Source organism: Lethenteron reissneri, chromosome 17, assembly GCF_015708825.2.
Source record: "Lethenteron reissneri isolate LAM-NWPU_2019-01 chromosome 17, ASM1570882v1, whole genome shotgun sequence".
Lineage (NCBI taxonomy): Eukaryota > Metazoa > Chordata > Hyperoartia > Petromyzontiformes > Petromyzontidae > Lethenteron > Lethenteron reissneri.
The window spans coordinates 1,140,261-1,159,873 of NC_083795.1; the positions used below are offsets into that span (position 1 = coordinate 1,140,261).

Genomic DNA, 19,613 nt, shown 5'->3' on the forward strand with positions numbered 1-19,613 from the left:
GATGGATCTGATATTGGCTGAATGTGTAAAATAGTATGCTGTTATGCAAGACCACACACGCCTTTGGAACTGAAAGGGAACTCGGGGGCCTAAGCTGCTCTAGATGACCCAGAGGCGTGTATGCTTGGGGCCTTGGTGTCTCTGAGACTAACATGGATCACAGAGGATTAAGGCCACTGGGGGGGGGGGGGGGGTTTGTGGTGGGTTAGCAGTGGTAGGTCAGCTGCAAGGTGGGGCGGAGAGAAAAGGTAGGGAGGCGAGGAAGCCAGGACACACGGGGGTCCCATGTGTGATCGCTTGGCCAACGACCTGTGCTTTTATTTCAAGGCCCTGGACCCGGCTCATGGAACCAATTTTCACTTGTTCCAAGCGGGCCACCTCTGGGGTGAGTTGGTGAGAGTGGAGATGGGGCAGGTGGGAGGAGTGAGGCATTGTGGGTGCTGATGGGTTGGGGGTGGGGGCTAGGGGGGTATTGAGATGGAAAGGGCAGCGTTTTGGAAGACTGAGCTGCATGGGTTTGGTAACGGGGGAAGTTCACTACATGAGAAGAACATCAAGCAATTTGGATGCACAGGATATTAACTCTGCATTCTGATTCGTACACGGTGTACTTGGCAAAGTTATTTTTGAAAGGTGCTCAGCAAATAAAAGTTTGAATGAACGGCTGAATGAAGAGTGGGAAAAGAGGAGATTATTTTCATCCACACTGGCACGCAAAAAAACGTGATACCTGTTTGGGACAATAATACCCCTAGGTCTGGTAAAATGATGTATTAAACAGAAACATCGCCCTGGGAAAAGACTGTGAAGAAACACTGCATGTCTTTTGGATTTTCCCAGAGAAGATCTCGTGTTACAGAGGTTATTGCTAAACATGTGAAATTTCGAGGTTGTGCACAGGGCATGCAGACACACAGGCATACACACACACAGAATTACGCAGCCGTACGCACACACACACGAACCCGCTGCACCACATGGAAGGAATTACTGCCCAAAACTATAAAATCTGGTCTCTCGCACGCACGCACGCACGCGCACACGCGCGCACACGCGCACACGCACACACGCACACACGCGCACACGCGCTTGCCCAGGCGTTGAGCTCGCAACGCCTTCTCGGTGTCAGCGCGGGGTCACCCTGCAGGAGCCGTCACAAAACGGAAAAAAAAAATCTGGGAGAGGTGCGCTTTGGCGGGGGAGCCGCGCGAGCACATCGCGTTAGCGCGCATTCTTCCGTGACCCGCGCACGCTCGCCTCCAACCTGGCGCACGCTTCCATCGCGCTGTGCCGTCACCCCGTGGGGCTACGGAGGGCAACTTTGGTTCAAAAGTTGTGGCACCTTTGGGGCAGCCGGAACGGTCTGGTGTGGTAGTAAAAAAAAAGAAAAACACGCGTGCTGCCCAGTTTGGGATGTTTATTTAGCTACCCGCGGATTTCTTGAGAGAAGTTGCGTGAATTTGGCTCTCCCGAGTCTTTCATTTTTCCATCGAATCTGGAGAATCATAAAAACCAAATTTAGTTTGAATTACGTGGAGTTTGGTGGCTCGTGATTCAAACCAAATTGTCACAGAGTATTTATGTTATCAATATCAAGTGAACCTTTTGAAACACCAGAATCAACGGCATTCCAAAATTGACATCTTGGAAAATAAAACACTTTAGAGCCCCGCAGATGTAGGCGCATGTGCATCAGGGCGGGTTTCTCTTAATATGCGCAATACATTTTGCTCAATATCATCTGTTTTTCACGAGCACACATCACATGTGCTGTGTGCTCGGGACTGATGGCCAGGATCATGTGTTGCTTCACGTCACGTCGTTCCCTCCGAATTGCTTTGTAGATATTTTTCAGTCGTAGCAGTGTTCTTTTTGAGTGATGGTACTTTGCATTTTTCATCAGTTGCAACGATAAGTTACGAGCTGCCATTTGATCGATGACAAAGGCAGCATTGCTGACCAAAAGTAAACGATATTACAAGCGGTGATTTAACAGCAGTAGGCCGAATAGCTAAGGCCAAAATACTTGGAACAAAACATTGTCTGAGGACATTGTACTTAACTTCAAATATATATTTTAATGTATCAGCTAAGATACCTTTTGTAAAGTGCATAAGACGGTCTGCAGCATCAGGTAAGGAAGCGTGTTTCTCCATTAAAGCAAAGGTTCGTCAGTGTGATCTCATTCCAAACGACGAATGAGACGATTCACACTCACGATGACCACGGCACCACGGAACCACATCTCCCGGCTGCGGTGAATTCAAACTAAATAGATGGCTCTCCTTGGACATTCCGGATGTGTTGAGGGCTCGCACGCGGGCAAGGTGGGTAAGCACTTCTTCAAGAAAGCGGCAGCCGGACTTGAAGAAGTCGCGCCGTTATTAAAGAGCATCAGGGCGATTCACGCTCTTTAAAGAGCAGTTCAAGGCGAAGGCGTCTCTGTGAAGGGCAGCAAGGATGTTCATTGGATGTGAAGTTCGTGGGCTTTACAGCGTGTGCAAACCGCCGTGATTGGCAAGTTATATTAAAGTGCACTCTCCGTTCTTGGGGACGTGGTGTCAGCGCGTCTGACAACTTATCAATGTGGACATCCTCGTGCTTGTGAGAATGGAAGATTCAGCGGCGAGGTGGAGGCGAGGAGGGACAGTAAAGAGTCGAGGGGAGTATGGCCTCGGGATGGTTTTATATCAAAATTAATTTGTCCTCGTAAACATGACGTTCTCTAAATGCACTGTTGTCCTTTGTTTTAATATATTTGTACATGATAAATAATTACAATACATGAGTCAGTGTTTCATCAAGAAAACCGAACTGAAAGAACAAACCCCAGGGACCAGTTATAACGAGTTTTGTTCCGACTTCCACAGGAACCACGTTGCCGCACAATCAGATGTTTCGTGCAAAACTCTACCGGCTCCGTAACAAGAAGCGTTTCATCACCATCATTCCTTGCCGTGCCACCATCATCAGCCACAATCTATCCACTGCTGGATGAAGGCCTCCACAAGCCATCGCCATATCTCACGCAACGTGATCATTTATTCTGGCTCCTCCACACGAGCTCACTTAATCTCTCCATCTCCAGCTTGCACGTGCACGTCGGCTGCCACGCTTGGGCACTCACTGCACGCCTGTGAGATTCCCTGTGCCGTACACAGCGTACGGCACTTCACGATCCCTCACTCGGCAAGACGTCTTGGCGGCGGAGACGCCAAAGCGTCGGTGCCAGAAAGAGGAGGCCGCCCATCCGCTGGCCCTGCGCATCATTACGTTTTCGAGCTGAAAGTTGTTTCTGACAGACAATAAACGGGTGGGGGGAAATCCCACCCGTGTCTGCAGAATCTCTCTCGCGTAGGGACGCGTGCAACTTCGAGCGGGTTCAAGCTGAACGTTTTTTTCTTTTTAATTTTATTTGAGTTTCATCAGAAATCATATCCCAACAGTGCTGTTGGAGTTGTGGGGAATCATGGCTCCAGCACAATCGCCAATACCCCGTGCGCACCTTCACAGCGCGCGCACGGGTCGCTTAACGTCTGCACATTCTATGTCGGTAACGGTGGTAAAGGTGCAAGCCCTGCAATACCTTGCTCGAGTCAACGCTGGGAGAATGTTCTCCACTAGAGGGAGCTGCCATTTGGTACAAGGCAAAGGCAGCATTCGGTGCCAAGAATCTGCTCGCCTCTTGACGTTCTCTGGTCTAACGCTGGTGCATACATGAACCTGATGGCGGCATCCCGAAGTCCCATAAGCCCCCGGCTCTCGCATAAACATTATATTACGGCAACAAAAACGTTGCTCTCTTTCACCAATGGGGTTGAAGGATGGTGGCAAGTGTTGTCTTGTTAAACTATGCCTTTAAAACTGAAAACTACTAACCTGCTGTACCTCTATTTAAATACACTATCGAAAAAATAATTTACACCCCTCTGTCAATTATCGTGTTTCTCAGTGTGGATTTGTGAACACATTTTGTAAACAGTACATGAATAGTACGCGTTTTCAATGCGCTGTTCATAGTGTAACAAGCGTTAATACCAATGTTACTCTACAGAGTAGTGGGTCGCCGCTCCTCTTATCCGCATTGATACGAGCGGTACGTGGGGACTATGGCTTAACCGTAAAAACACCAATCTGCACAGATGCATACGGACAAGAGAAGTATTATCAAACAGGAGGAATTAACGGTGCAACGCATCTCATCTGTTAAATATCTGCAGGTAATAGGACTGTCATCGATTTATCCTGGCTGCAGACATTGGTAGGTCACAACTAATAATTAAGATAAGAGAGCAGTTTCACTGTATTATACATCCTGTTATGACAAACTAAAGGACTTAAGTGGTGTAGGCAGTTTGAGCAGCTTTGGATGAGACTTATGATCCTGCTCGTACCCGAGCACGGAGCGCACTCGCTTGTTCAGCTCTTGTGCGCATTCGTCCGCCGCCGCTGCTGCGCTTGGACACGACAACAGAACGATCCGCGCCAGGCGGGTCGTGGCGTTTATGTGCGCGGTGGGACGGAGTCGCCATAAATACATTGATTCACTACGATTTTGACTTCCGTTTATTCGGGACCTCGGGGTCCCACCATGAGGTTCATATTACCAGGCCATGTACGTTTCCATGTTTTGCCACAAGTGTGTGCGGTTCATGCAGACTTCATGGCTTGCAGTAGGTGTATCTATTTGGTGTTTGAGCATCTTAACACCTCCTGTTTTATTGCGAGAAGGGCTAAAGCCTATTATTATTTTTTCATCGTATTGATACTGGCAAAAAGGCCACAGAGATAGCGAGAGCTTCTTTGTACACCTTTCAGTTTTGTTCCATTTTAAGTTATTTAAATTAACAATTTTATTTTACCAGATGACACCCACCTGGCCACACATGATAGGTCATTCAAGTGGCTTATATTACCACCACACGTGCGAATTCATAGTCGCGGCCAAATAATCTAAATGCATGTTGCTAAATGTGGAGGGAAAACCGGAAGAAGCGGGAGAAAAATCCACGTGACCACCACAGAAAAAAAACTTTGGGAATTCCAAATAGACAAAAGGCATCCCAGGGTGTTGGATCTAACCCACGAGACCTCCTGCATATCAGGCAAAGAAGATGACACCTCACCATATGTTTGTACTGTGCAAACAATTACCTTTGTCTCTCCAGTGTTTACATCCGCACACCACACCACGTGCTCATTCAAGGCTGCGACAACTTAGGGAAGGCTCAGGACCAGGTGAGACATTCATCACAGATTTTAGCCGTCAGTGGGAATCGCACTCGCCGCGTTCTTTTCGAAGCGAGCTGACCACTACACTACCGCTGCCCACTGCACCGCATCTCACAGACGCGCATGCGCACTGGACTGCTCTGTCCCCGTGTGTGCGTAGTACCCAAGTAGTCGTCGTAGGAGAACCTGTCGTTGTCCCAGATCTGGATGATGAGCCGTGGAGGAACCTTTCTCTCCGTCTTGTCCAGACTCCAGAAGTGTTCCTGTTGGCACGGGGTAAGCCCATACACACACACACAAGTCAATGCTCACTTCACAGAGGCTTGTTTGCTTATATAAATTCACTGGGATACTAGGCTTCTAAGAATACCAGTGAAACTTATTCGATATAAACGATCTCTATTCTACCAGGTCAGGCCCATTGAGCTATAACTGCTCTTTTTCAGAAGCGACCTGGCCACAAATGATAGCTCAACGAAGTGGCTTATCACCTGGACATTTATAGCAGCCAAATACTCTAAATGCGCGTTGAGTCTAAATGTAGACGAAAGAAATTTAAGGAACCTGACAAAAATCCACATGACCATGGGGTGAGAGAGACACACGCAAACTACAAATCTACAGGCGTCGTCAGGGTCTGGATCGAACACACGAGCTCCTGTATGCCAGGCGAGGTAGTTAACATCTCGCCACCGTGCCTGCCCCGATACCACGTGCCTTGCAGTTCGTGTCTATAAAGAACGGCTTTATCGGTGGTAATCAAAATCCCACAAGTCCAAGGTTAACATTCAAATGTCTTAATGGCCAATGATAATCATTTAAACCCATCCTGCCGTTGCTTCCTTCCTTCTGCTGGGTCCTGCAGCATTTGAAAATTCAGCACTCATTGTTATTTAGAGTTATCCTCACCCCCTCACTTTAGGGATTTCTGTTCACCACCAAGTTCTGGTGCCTACTCCAAAGTGACAATTGCATATACGTTGCATGTTTGTGAGTTTCTAGTTTTTATACAGCGGTGGCCATGCAAATTGCATCTCACAACGCTGAGGAGCCACAGAGACAGCTTGTCAGCCAGTGCCAACAATTTCCCAAGCTCTGCAGTCCTGTATTTATTTCATCACAATGAACCTGACATCAGTTTTCACACATGCACAGTTCGACACTTAAAAAACGTAAACGTGCAGCCTTGGCAGTGAAGCAACTTGTGAATTGGGTACCAACATTTACTTGATCCATTTCTCTACTTGGGGTTCGTCAACGTCGTCGTATTTATGCCAACATTCTTGCCACATGTATTTATACGTGCCGACGTGTTGATCAAAGTCTGGCCAATCGAGCTCCTCCCCAGGGTCTCAAGACTTTTCCTGACTGAATGAACACCAACGCACGACGCTTCCGATCAAACTGCTGGTAGCGAACTCGGAACTGGGATGAGGCTGCATCATTTGATGTCAACAACACTTGCCACAGTCCGGGGCATTAGCAGTTCGTTGTCATTTCGTCCTGGCTGCTTGGAAATAGTTTAACTTAAAAAAACAATTTAAATGGCCTTTCGATAGACGTCTGTTTCAATTACAAGCTTTAAATATGTTTATCATTTCAAACAACTTCAATAGAGCAGATGTAGATCAATTGCTACTTGGTACCATATTATCAACAATAAGTACATATCTTAACCTTACTACAAACTACTCCCAATTACAAATCAAACATATCCAACACGATCGTTGCACATGTAACTTGGCAAGCGAACTGTAAAAACGCGAACATGACTCATATTGATTGTACGATCACACAGAGCAATGTCACGAAGCACACGAGGCAATCATTTCAATGAAGTTCTTAAAAAAAGAGCAATTGGGCAGGCCCTCATCCAGCAGTGGATTGGCCAAGGCTGATTAATGGCCAGGGGGGGGGTTGGCGCACCCTTGAGGTGAGCAGACAGAGCTGCTCGGCCGGCAGGTAGCTGAAGGGGAAAGTGAAGCGCCAGTTGAAGTTTCCCTCCCCGCCCAGCGAGCGGTAGTGCACGTCCGTCTTCTGGCGGCAATCCTCCTGCCCTGCCAGCCACCTGGCACAGACGAAGACAAAGACCCGCCCGCCCCACACACACACACAGCCTTTAACAGACTGTCGGGGCAAGTGCTGAAGGCCGGTACTGTGACACACAAGACGGGCGGGTGGGTGGCCAGCACCACGCCCCCTTTGTCTCCTCCCCGGTGGCGACGTCTGCCACACACCGCACCAGGTACTCATTTGAGGATGAGTCGACCTAGGGGAGGCTCAGGACCGTTTCGGAGAGCGGGAATCGAACTCGGGTCGCCGGCCACCTGCGCTCACACACACACACAGCACTGGACGAAGAAGACGTATCTTACAATACCAGGGGAGAACGACTTGTAAACGCACTTCCGATTAGCATAGATGGCTACGTTCGGTGCAAAAGAAGTTCAACATACAGACATTGTGTGGTACAATCGTACGCAACTGACAAATGCCAGAAATTGTAATCTCGGAAATCTGCAAGTCTTCCGAGGAAAGCTATCTTAAAAACGGGACAATCCTGGCAAAACCAGAACAGGTGGCAACCCGAACTGAAGCACACACAGAGAGGTTCTCTTGTTGGCAGATTCTTTTCCAAGCAACTCTAAAGCATCCAACTACCCACCCATCTTCAACATCCGAAATCTACATTTTTTTAAAACTTTGGACGAGCCAGACTCTTTGGTTAAAATGTGCAATAAAATTATTGCATTCAAGATGAGAAGTGACGTGCTACTAATCTGCTCGACATAAACTAGTGGAGCTGAGTGGCTCCAGTTATTGAGAATTTAGAAGAAACCCCAATCGTTGTGAAATTGCTCATCTGTGATCGTTCTTTAATATGACACAGGACGGACATTTCTTTTCATCATATCTTGACGCTACAGCACAAGGGGCATAACGTCATGAATAAAACACAACACGTATGTTCTAAAAATAAAATATAATTCCAGCCACTCCACTCTCAACAACAATAATAATAACAGCAACATCAAATCAGTATTATCAATACCACCGATTCTCATTGGCTGGTTCCTGCATTTCACATGAAATTGGATAAATGAACTGGCTAACAATGAACAAAACCGACGCACGCAATTAAAACGAATTGGACTAATTTATAAACGACACCTAAATACGCAACGGGACTTGCAATATCACGATGCAACTCCACGGTGTTGCCAGGGGGACGGGGGCTAAGCTCGTCAAGACGACGATGACGAGTCGTGTGCCCGGCGACGAGAGACTTGCTCTACTCAGCGAGCTCAACGCTTGGAAGCTATTTGGCCAAACACTATTTACCAGAAATTAAAACGATAGGGTTTCTCGCCAGTAATGACTCATTTCCACCCCCTAATTAAAGCCGCGCGCGCGCGCCCCCTAATTAGTGCAGACAACGGCCGATTGAGAGGGCTCGCTCACTCGCACGTGTTGGGATGTGCCGCACGGTAAGGCGACCCTGGGCAGGCAAACAAAGAGGCCCCTTTACGGCTGACGGCACAACGGCACCACCACCGCGCCACACCACAATGCACCGAGCCAGACCACGTGGACGTTAGAACCGAGTCCACGACGCCACGCGGTGCCACCCTCCACGGCATCGCGTCCACGCCACACCACAAGGTCACACCATACCACACCACAAGGCCATACCACACCACACCATCACAGTACGACATTGGTGAGCACTGCACAATACTTGCTGCTTCGTGCCAGGCAATGCAACGCACTGTGACGTTCCCATGCGTCATAGTTTGTCCTGGCCAAACTCGGACAGACTAAACCGCGTCTCACTTCACAGCACTGCAGCGGATGCTATTTTCAAGCCACGAATACTCCATGCATTGCTATGCCACCCCGCCGAATGTCACATTAGTTCACATTACAAGCGTGTCAACAACGTGACAACATAGGTTACATAACACCACTCTGTCAGGCAATAATAATAATTTACAGCCATTTGTCAGTACACAGCTGAATGAAGGTCTCCCCAACACCACGGTGACATCGCTCCACGCGCCCATCATCGCACCGGGCAATGTAGCGGGAGGCCAAAGCAGCTTCGTGTCACACCACTTAACCCCCTGAACACATGACACGTCAGGCCGCGCCACGAACCTTTTCAAACACAGACCCCCGGCCACAGCTCGCGGCACGTGCCTGGGAGTCCGCGCTCGCTGAACAGACTCGTATTGTAAATGCCATTTTTGGAAACCCGCGTCACCTTCTCACATTTTTTTTCAAATCGACTCGAGGTCGCCTTACGCCGTCCCGGGAGCCGCCGGGTGGTGTCTCGGGTTCGCCACTAAACCCCCGGGGGTGATGCGGGGGCAGCAGCGGCCGCAACCCACGCACGCGACTCCCGCCGCTCGCGACAAGAGCTGGGAGCCCGGGGGGGGGGGGGGGGGGGGGGGCGGACACCTCGATGGAGCGACGGGAGCGAGCAACTCCGTGGGGTGCTCTCGCAATATCTGCCTGCTAAGTGCTCAACAAATAGAATGATGATTCCCAGCCCTCTGTCGATCCACTCACTGCCAAGTGAGGGTGCCTCCCGCACGCCGTGGCGGTCGTGGGGGTTGTTTGACCGAACTTGGTAACGTGACGTGGGGGTCCAGGGACTCGGTCTGAGATCACTCGCCACTGATGTCAGCCGTGGCCGGCAATCGAATTCAGCAAAAATATGTCCCGAGGCTCTGTCCGCGAATAAATCAAATAAAACCATGATTGTATCAAGACAGCAGGGGTGCAATGCACGTTGGAAGAGCCATGCAGACGCAGGAGGGGTGTAAGCATTTGCATTGAACTGATACCAGCCAGGCAGATGTAAACCCATCATTTCACATTGAACAAATCTGTCAACAGAGGCTGAAGGAGCATGTTGTGATACCCTGCCATCCGAGGGCACGTGGTCAGGGGCTTTCAGAAAGCATCACTTCAACAGGGCTGCTCACAGGGCAGAGCAATCAGGCCGCAGTTGAGTTGCGATTCTGATTCCGGAAATCTACCGGCCCCGAGCCGGATAATCTAGGTATTGGTGCATAAATTCGGGCTAATTGAGGCACAACTTGTTATGAGGCAGATGAGTGGTAGCGCCAGACTACAGAATGTGTCGTCTTTATTTTGGTGTCTCGTAGAGACAGACTAAGCAACCACTTTGGATTCATATTACATTGAGTCAATGAATGAGTATCATTTGGAGCTGGGGTTGTGGGCCATGACAATTCATGATGTGCTGCCCAACTGTGCAAGCCATGCTGACGTCCCAATGCCAATCCCTCCCAGCCCATGGTCCTTGATTGGTTGGAGGAGAAAATCAGCAACTTCATGACGATGTTTTTATTTTTTAAGATCCGCCAGAGATCCTCTGAAGATGTCAATCGAACCCTGTGATTTACACGAACTCATTATCCATTTCTGTGGAGCACTGCGGGTAAAAGCACGTGTGAACAGAACTCCATTCTACGTCTTCACGTGTAAATACAAATATGTTTGAGTTCATCGGCCTATTGGCTTACCAGACCAATTTGATCAAGCAGTGTTTGTTTAGGCAAGCAGACCCTGGAAAGTTATATTAGTTTAAGCCAAAGACATTGTGAACCTAATCTGAGACTCCTCTAAGTTTACTTGGCCTGCAAAAAAATGACACTGCTTGGTACGCTGAGTCAACATTGGCATCGGAGAGAACACATGGAATGGGCGTACGGGCTTTGCATGTCCCGCATATGCCTCTGCGGGCTGTCCTGTCCTTAATAGGTGCTCACAAACAGTTCTTGCCACAACAATCTATCGAGGCTAAAAGGGGGATCTTTACCTTTGTATGTGTTTGTAAGAACATCAATTCCACGTGTACAAACCAAATGCACGCGCACGTGCGCGCGAAAGAGAAGTACGTGTGCATGAAGAGAGAGAGTGAATGTGCGTGCGTGTGTGTGCACGCTTGAGTGAGTGGTGCTGGTCAACCATACCCCTCGGTATCCCGTGCCGGCCTTCATAGATGCTGCTCGCTAACAGCACTTGCCCCAACAGTCCGTTGAGGCTATACGGGGGCTCTTTGTCTTTGTGTGTGCCCCACAGCTGCCCCCGGCTGTAATTAATTACGTGGTTATTCCAGGGCAAGGAGCCCACGCCGCCTCCTGGCGCGCCCTTTCCTCCCACCCGACGCGCTACCCGAACGCAAGGGGCTCAGCGCCGTCGTGTCGGCATTTCTCCTTCGCGTTGTAAAGTGTGGGACTTGCCTGTGCGATTGAACTTCGAGAGCCTGCAGCTCTGGCGCAGGCGGGGACTTATGAAAGGGGCAGGGGGTCGCAGTATAAATCTGCAGTTCCATCCAAGTGGAAAATACTTCCTCTGTATTTCACTGAATGCGTTAAAATTAACTTTTTTTTGCAATTTAACTGCTACATATATTCCGCAGTTAAAATGTTCATTTTAATAATTTCACTGGTTATGTAGAGATTTTTACACTTGGACACAACTGCAGATTTCTGTGCGGCTAAACTCACACTCGTGTTGAATTGAGAAATCCCACCGGACCAAACTCCCACAGGGCAATAGCTGGTGTATGTTCGTACGTATACTGCACATACAGTACTATTTACGCTGGGCGTGGTGGCACAAGGCTTGTAATCTGACACTTTTGAGTGCGAGGATGGTGAAATGCGCATACATCATCTGCAGAGAAACCCAGGGCACCGAAAAGCCATGAGGAATGCCGTACTCCAAGTGGGTACTGCGCGACATACAAGACACCAGGGGTGTAATGCACGCTGGCAGTGCCATACAGACGTGTTGGAGCGCTCTGATGCAGCGTAACTAAGCCAAGAAGGGGCGTAAAGACGTGCATTTAACTGAAATCAGCCAGTCATTCCACAACAGAAAACTTCAGAGTTTCACAGTTTCAGAGGCTGTCCTGGGATGAAAATTGAAGATAAACCTAAATAACACGGCCACAGTTAGAAACGATGAATACGTATGCTGTACGCAATTAGTTACGTATTTTTTTCAAGGGTTCATAATTTCCCCAAGAGTTAGAGGAAGAGACACCGGAACGAACTGCTTTAAAAACGCTGCGAGCGAGTAACGCGGTGAAAATTTACGGGGGCCCGGTGGGTGGGCGCCGTTGAGAATGCCGTAACATCTGGGAGATGAGACGTGGTGGTGATGTTGTCCATTAGCGAGGCTCCCCGAGACAAATCCCCCTTGGAAAGGAAGATGAGCTGCGTGCAGGGACTGGTATGCAAGGGGCACAAGGACGAGGAGGTGGTGGGGTAGGTGATGGCGCCGGCTGGAGAAACCGATGCTTACGTATGATCTTGGGTTCTTTCTTACGTATTTAGAATTCGTATATTTTTTAAATATATGTATTGATTTTGCTCTCAGTATCTCGGGAACAATGCAAGTTCCAAACTCCTAGAAGAGGAGATCCCACAAGTCAACTCGGGCTACTCTCCAGTACCATCACATTCTTTAAGGACTCATCTTGCACAAGCAATAGACTACACTATTTAGCTGTACACATGAGCGAGTAATATACTGTGTGTGTACATATCTGCTAACATAATCGAACAAAGTTGGGCTTGATTAAAATTTAACGCAAATTCAACATAAACAAAATAAAAACGGGTGCTCAGTGGTTTTACCAGCCTAAGATAATAAAACTCACTTCAATTGGGAACCTGACTATCTGTCTGTTGCAATGATAGAAAATCATACGCGAATCGAATAATTGATCAGCGAATGTGTCCACCACAAACCGGACAAGGTGGGTTCAGCCTTGTTCCTGAATAGGGTTGAACAACATCCATCACTGGTCAGCATGTGTAGGCAAGTTGACCTGGTCCCGTAGAAGGTTAATACCCATATCGGAGCACTAAGCCAGAGCCGCTAAGATCCTGGGTTCGAATTGTGGACGCACTTGGAATTAATCAAAGCTCTCAAGTCGGTGGTCTCAGGCTGTTCTCCAGTGTCTTCACACACACACACATATATATAAAGTATATATTCATAATTTGAAGCTTTCGTGACTACAGGAATCCATATTCTTTGGTTATTTCGGTAAAGTCACGTAGGTAAAAAAAAAACATATAATGTTTTTATAAAAAAAAAAAATTCTACCTACGTGACTTTTCCGAAAGAACCAACGAATATATATTCATAGGCTAAAATCGACAAAAAAATCCGGAAATTGAAAGGTGGAAATCCATTATTTACAAAGTATAAAGAAGCCTTACTCTTTGATTCTTTCGATAAAGTCACGTAGGTAGAAATAAAATAAAACAAATCACTACGTTTTGATCGCAACACAAGCAGTCTCCCACCTGATGAAGATTGCTTGTGTTCCGATCGAAACGTCGTAATTTGATTTATTGTATTTCTACCTACGTGACTTTACCGAAAGAACCAAAGAGTATGGATTTCTGCAGTCACGAAAGCTTCAAATCAAGATAAAGAAGCCTTGTTTAGTGTTGGGTAGATAAGGTCTATAAAAGTGACTCTGAAAGTACTGTAGAGTAGCGCTGTTCTGCTGACTTGAATTGCTATCAAATGATGCTTATTGAAATAAAAAAGTACGTTTGTTTGACTTGACTCCAACAGCACAACTGAGATATAATCGATGATTAAATAAACAGAAAATAAACGTGTTGAATATTTCAATTATAAGCCAGGATTTACTGCGACTGGGATTTCCTGGCCAAACATCTTCAAGGACGCAGTTGCGTCCTTGCTTTTGCGACACAGCTTCTCGTCTACACAGCGTACCAGTTCACCCCTCGCGACAACATGGAATGCTCCGAAAAAACGTGCATGTTGAAAATCAAGTGGAGGATACCATTCAATATGGGGGGGGGGGGGTAGGAGAGGGTGGGGGTAAGCCAGGAGGAAACCCAAGCGTAGTAGAGCGAGCGAGTTGCACGCCAGCAAAGCCGCAGGCATGGAACACACAACAGCAGGCCCACCTGCCACCGGTTACGCTAATTAGGCGTGCTTAATTCCTGACCCCATTACATATATGGGGGGGGGGGGGTGGATGCAGTCACTGATAGCATTCATTGGATTTGTGATACAGAACTTTAGAATGATTGTTGATCTCATTGACTCCAGATTGAACAAGAACTTTCCCTGGAGAGAACTAGATATACACTTGAGGCTGCCCATACGTTTGACTGTGAAGGGGAAAATAACGGAAGGGACCGATTACAATTAAGTTTGGTTTCATACAGAAGTTTAAAAAAATGGATTTTCAGATGCTGAAAATAATGACAGATTTAATCAACAGATGAGTGGCATAAAAATATAAGATATTACCAGTAATTTTATAATATGAAAATATCGAAATGAGCCTGTTGCGGTCCTTATATTAATTTGTGTGGCTAGAGCCAGGAGTGGAAATTCCATATCGCTCTGGGAGTAGACCGACAATATATAGAGGAATACCCACTGCAGCCTAACCGAGTGCTGTATCATGTTATGGATTAATGAATAACACAAATAAGGACAATAATGCTGTATTATGACGGTGACGATGATGACAAAGTCAATCATGATCTTGGATTTTAAATAATTTCTCATGATTGGTTGCATAGTTGCTCTGCCATGCGAGAGAAATATATAAATAGATTATCCACAAGTGCATTATGTTATGCTATACACGAAGTTCATTTATGTATGAAAGAGTTATATATTGATTTAAAAAAATAATTTCGCAGTCCATGATTGAACGAAGGTTGCCGTGGGGAATTATTGACTTCGCTTTGCTTTTCAACGTGGGATGGTTGGGTGCCAAGTGAGAAGCAGTGGATCAGATGTAATTACTGTTGAGAGCCATTGCTGGGACTTGAACTCAGGTGGTCAGGTTCACAGTTAACTATTGTGCCACCGCTCCTCCATCCATTAAATGTTTATATTTTCACTCAATTTTAGATCACTCTGCATTACATTAAACTGCCATTGCCATCAAGCAGTGATTCGGGCTATTGAGGATAAACTTCTGGCATTGGATCCAGACTCCGAAAGTTCCCGACCCCCTCCCGATGAATTATATTCTTACTTTTGTAATCCACAGGAGAAAAGTATTATTATACATTGTGTAGCCATAGTTTTGAATTAATATGCAGCACACATTTAAACAAAGAACACTGATCAGGAAAGGATTATTTTGTTTCGCTTGGCTGTTCATGATGGAAAGGTCGCTCATAACATGAATTAAATGCAATGGTAAATGAGACAGGAAACTACGCTGCAAATAATGACAACAAGAAAGACGCCTTTTCAGAGCACGAGGGCAGCAGAGATGAGCAACGCGTCGTGCCGCAGAGATGAAGGCGAACCCACGTGAAACTACGCGATAACCTCAGAGTCAAGGGTCTCCACAGTCAGATAGGCGATGCGGCGACACTCATCTCTGCTGCCGGCCCTGAGCCACGGGTGGAAGTTCCACGGGTTCATGGCGGGGCCCAGTCTCTTCACAACACAACCGCTGCCGACGCACCACAAAGCGGGCCAAGTGACTTTGAGCCTGGAGGGATGATATTCCAAGTCGATCCTGACCTGCCTTTGAAAATGCAACCTTCTGGTTGTGAGTCGAACACTCTTAGCACGACGCCACTCAGCCGGAGGGTAAACTACCAGATATGCGGATACCCCCTTAAAGTTCGAGCTAAACATAGCCACTGTGACACCACGAACACGATAATGAACCCCAACTGGCAAGGACCCCACGTTTAACCAACGTGATAATAAATACAACTCGGTGGAACTCCAACATCAAACCACTTTCCAGCGCCGTCTTTAAACGCAAACAGAGCGTCTTTAGTGAGCGCAAGGTTCGCTTCGGGCGGGTTATCTGGGGCCAGTGTCATGAGGACAGGACCCGAGTGGAGAGCGAGAGAGAGAGAGAGCTGGCGAGCTGGTGCTCAGGAGGGGAGGGTGAGGATGTCAAGGGTGGGAGGGAGCACACAGCGGGGACAGGAGACGGAGAACTCGGCGGGTCCCACCGCGTGTCCGCTCCATATGCACCACGTGTGCCGTATCAGGCTCCAGTGGATCGCGGGCTGCAACATTGATTAGTGCGGCGTATAAGCATAGCCACCGTAATGGTTAACAAAGCTCTCTTACCAAAGAATGACCCCTTGGGGCAGGAGGATTTTTTTTGTACCCGGCAGGGAGCGCGCAAAAATGCACGATGCAGAGTGCCCCCCCCCCCCCCCCTGCGTTAAGTGGGAACGGGAACGCTCTGCAGGTTATTACAAACAGGTGTTGCGTGTCGTCATGAAGGCTGGGACAGGACGCACAGGTGTGGGCGAGCGTTGGTTACACGGACATCGATACGCTGCATTGTGATGGTTATTTATATTAAGAATGTTCCTGCTAACAAGCATTAACTGTGTAATTTGTAGCCAAGATGGTTGATTGATATCTTTTATATATATTTTTTCTTCTGTAGAACTGCGACTAAAACCACAAAAAATGTTCGATATAGAACAACATTAAACTTAAATAGAAAAGAGTCACATTTGTTTTTAAATAAGCACCAATTTTTTTTGTATCATGGTCTGGGCCTATGTTTGGCATAGAGTATAATTTGATAGGTGGTTCCATGTGCCAGAATGCCCGACTCGCAAGGTCCGCGAGGTTTGCCAGTGCAAGGTCACAAAGTCGCGAGTCAAGATCGCCGTGAAGGCCTCACCCACCCTGTGGCCGCTACAAGGCCAATGAAATGGCCACCGCTGATGGGGGGTCGACGCTGCTCGTCCTGGGGATAGATCGTCACCGGTATAAATGCCATGAGCTCAGGGCCAAGAATTGGGACGAGAGATTTTTTGACCCTGAAAATAAATGCTCAATACCACCACTTCAAAGCCAGAGAGCGCGGCTCAGTTTTAATTATGATGACCCAAGCCAGATACAGCATTCAAATGTCATTTTTTAGGGCTATTATTCAGAAGAATGCTTTTGCATGTGGGAGGAAACCTACATGAAATGGAAACTTAACTATGCCGCCGTGAGAGATCATCTATGAAGGCCGGCACGGCACACCGAGGGAGTGGGTGGCCAGCACAACGCCTGGTCGCTTTTGTCTCCCCAGTGGCGATGTTTACACAGCACACTAGGTACTCATTTCAGCCTGAGTCGACCTAGGAGAGGCCCAGTACTGGTTCAGATAATCGTCACTGTTGTTGGCCGTGAGCGGGAATTGAACTCGGGTCGCCGGGTTCGTAGCGCAGCGTAGCGCTAACCGCTGCACCACCGCTCCCTACATACTATACGCACTTACTAGCGATCAGTGCAATCCACCAACTCTACCTTCAAATTGTTGCATTCCAGGTGTGCGTGACGACACCTGGCACAATGTCATGCACCGCCTGGTAATCCAACCTCTGGAAAAAGGAAGTGTGATTGATAAATAATTTTAATTGTAAAACTCTACTTCTCATACACCTGACAGGGAAGAGGACTGTGTCGATGAGATATGATTGTTTACATCCCTTAGAAGACAGGACAATTGAGCAGAACTCCTGCACCCTCTCCTACATTTAGTTTTAGTTTAATAGTTTAAAGTTTACATTCAGCAGGTGCAGACACATCGGACAATCGTGTGAGAGCACAGTCAACGGGCCCCAGATAAGCACAAAGGTCCCGTAGCAGAGCATCAGAGGTGACTTACCAGAGCAAAATAATCAAAACTTAGAGCACAATATAAAGAGAGAACAATCAAGAGTGAGATGTCAGTTGGAACTAAATAGTCCACAACTAGAAGCAGAAACATAAATGCTCTGCAAGCGTTCCGAACGGGCACTTTATCTCATGACATAATGTCAGAAGCGCAATAAACAAAAAAAGTAATCAGAAAAGAAAATATAGTGGTAAAGTGTCTGGCTAGCGTGGAAGAGTAGGCCAAAACACCCTCGAGGGGGTTCTCTACGAGCTATCTCGAGTGGAGGCGCTTCTGCCAGCAGCGGCGTGAGCGAGACATTGCAGGGTCTGCGCCTTCACCCTTCTACTTAATCTTCTACCTCGATTTAAACAAGAAATGCGCGTTGCATGCAATTCAACTGGTCGCGTGACCAAATATACCCGGACGGACAAATTTGTCCACGTGGATGAGAATGGCCACTGGCATGGTTATATTGACACCGTGTACAGCTCTGTGTCGGCATTCACGCTCACGATTTTGTTCTGCACTGAGGTTCACTGCGAGCGTCTTTGTGGGGCAGCAGCAGCAACAGCAGCAGCAGCAACAGCAGCAGCAGCAACAGCAGCAGCAGCAACAGCAGCAGCAACAGCAGCAGCAACAGCAGCAACAGCAGCAGCAACAGCAGCAGCAGCAGCAACAGCAGCAGCAGCAACAGCAGCAGCAGCAACAGCAGCAGCAGCAACAGCAGCAGCAACAGCAGCAGCAACAGCAGCAACAGCAGCAGCAACAGCAGCAGCAGCAACAACAGCAGCAGCAGCAACAGCAGCAGCAGCAACAGCTGGGAAGTTCTGTGGGAAGGGTGAATGGCAGTGGTGGAGTGGGGCTGGGTGCAGGTGCTCTGCTCTATTAACTCCCGGTGCTCAAACCAGGTTTGACGTGAAGGCTGAATAAAATAAAAAGAGGAGAGACGGGAGAGGGGGGCGGAAACAAAAGTTATTGCATTGAAAATGAATGTGGTAATTGACATGAGATTGGCCGATACCAAATACCCTGAGAAACCTGCAATGCCTGCCCCTGGGACACACACACATACACACAAAACAACACACACACACATACAATCACATGCATTCAAACCCTGACGGGTATTGAAGGAGATACACGCAGCACAAGCTCTGTTACACAAATACAAAGTCTGAGAGTCACCCTCTGTTGAGCTGTATATATGTTTGTGGCACGTGCTGTTAGCGAGCACCTATTAAGGCTGGAAAGGCACGCCAGAGGGTGGTGTGTGTCAGCAGTACGCTCTGCCGAGTGTTGACGTTTGACACACCATGCTTGGAATTAATTTTAGGTTAAATCAACCTTAGGAGGCCTGCGCCAGGTCTAAATTGTGGATTTCCCAGCCAAGAATCAAACCGTTCCCGAGGTAGTGTGCCAACGATGACGCATCTAGCGATGCACCGATTTGGCACTTACAATCAATTCTTAAACTCACAATACATGCCTCGAATTGTGCGGTGTTATATTCTATGGAAATAAAAAAAATGATATATTACATTTTGACTAATGGAGTGATCTGAACTGAATTTTACAATTGCTCCTCATGGCGGTACCCCCAGGTACCAAATAATACTAAATGGCCGAGGCAATTAAATATTTTATTTCTGGGACACTATTTTTGTCCAGGGGTGTACTTCACTCCGCG

General features: G+C 47.6%; 1 protein-coding gene across 1 annotated transcript in view; it reads right to left on the reverse strand.

Moving 5' to 3' along the window:
* LOC133343259 (dysferlin-like) overlaps positions 1-19,613 on the reverse strand; it is a 173,064-nt gene that overhangs the window by 11,172 nt on the left and 142,279 nt on the right. Inside the window, 2 exon segments of the mRNA XM_061552707.1 lie at positions 5,396-5,495; positions 7,159-7,300. Of these exon segments, the coding sequence (XP_061408691.1) occupies positions 5,396-5,495; positions 7,159-7,300 (242 nt within the window).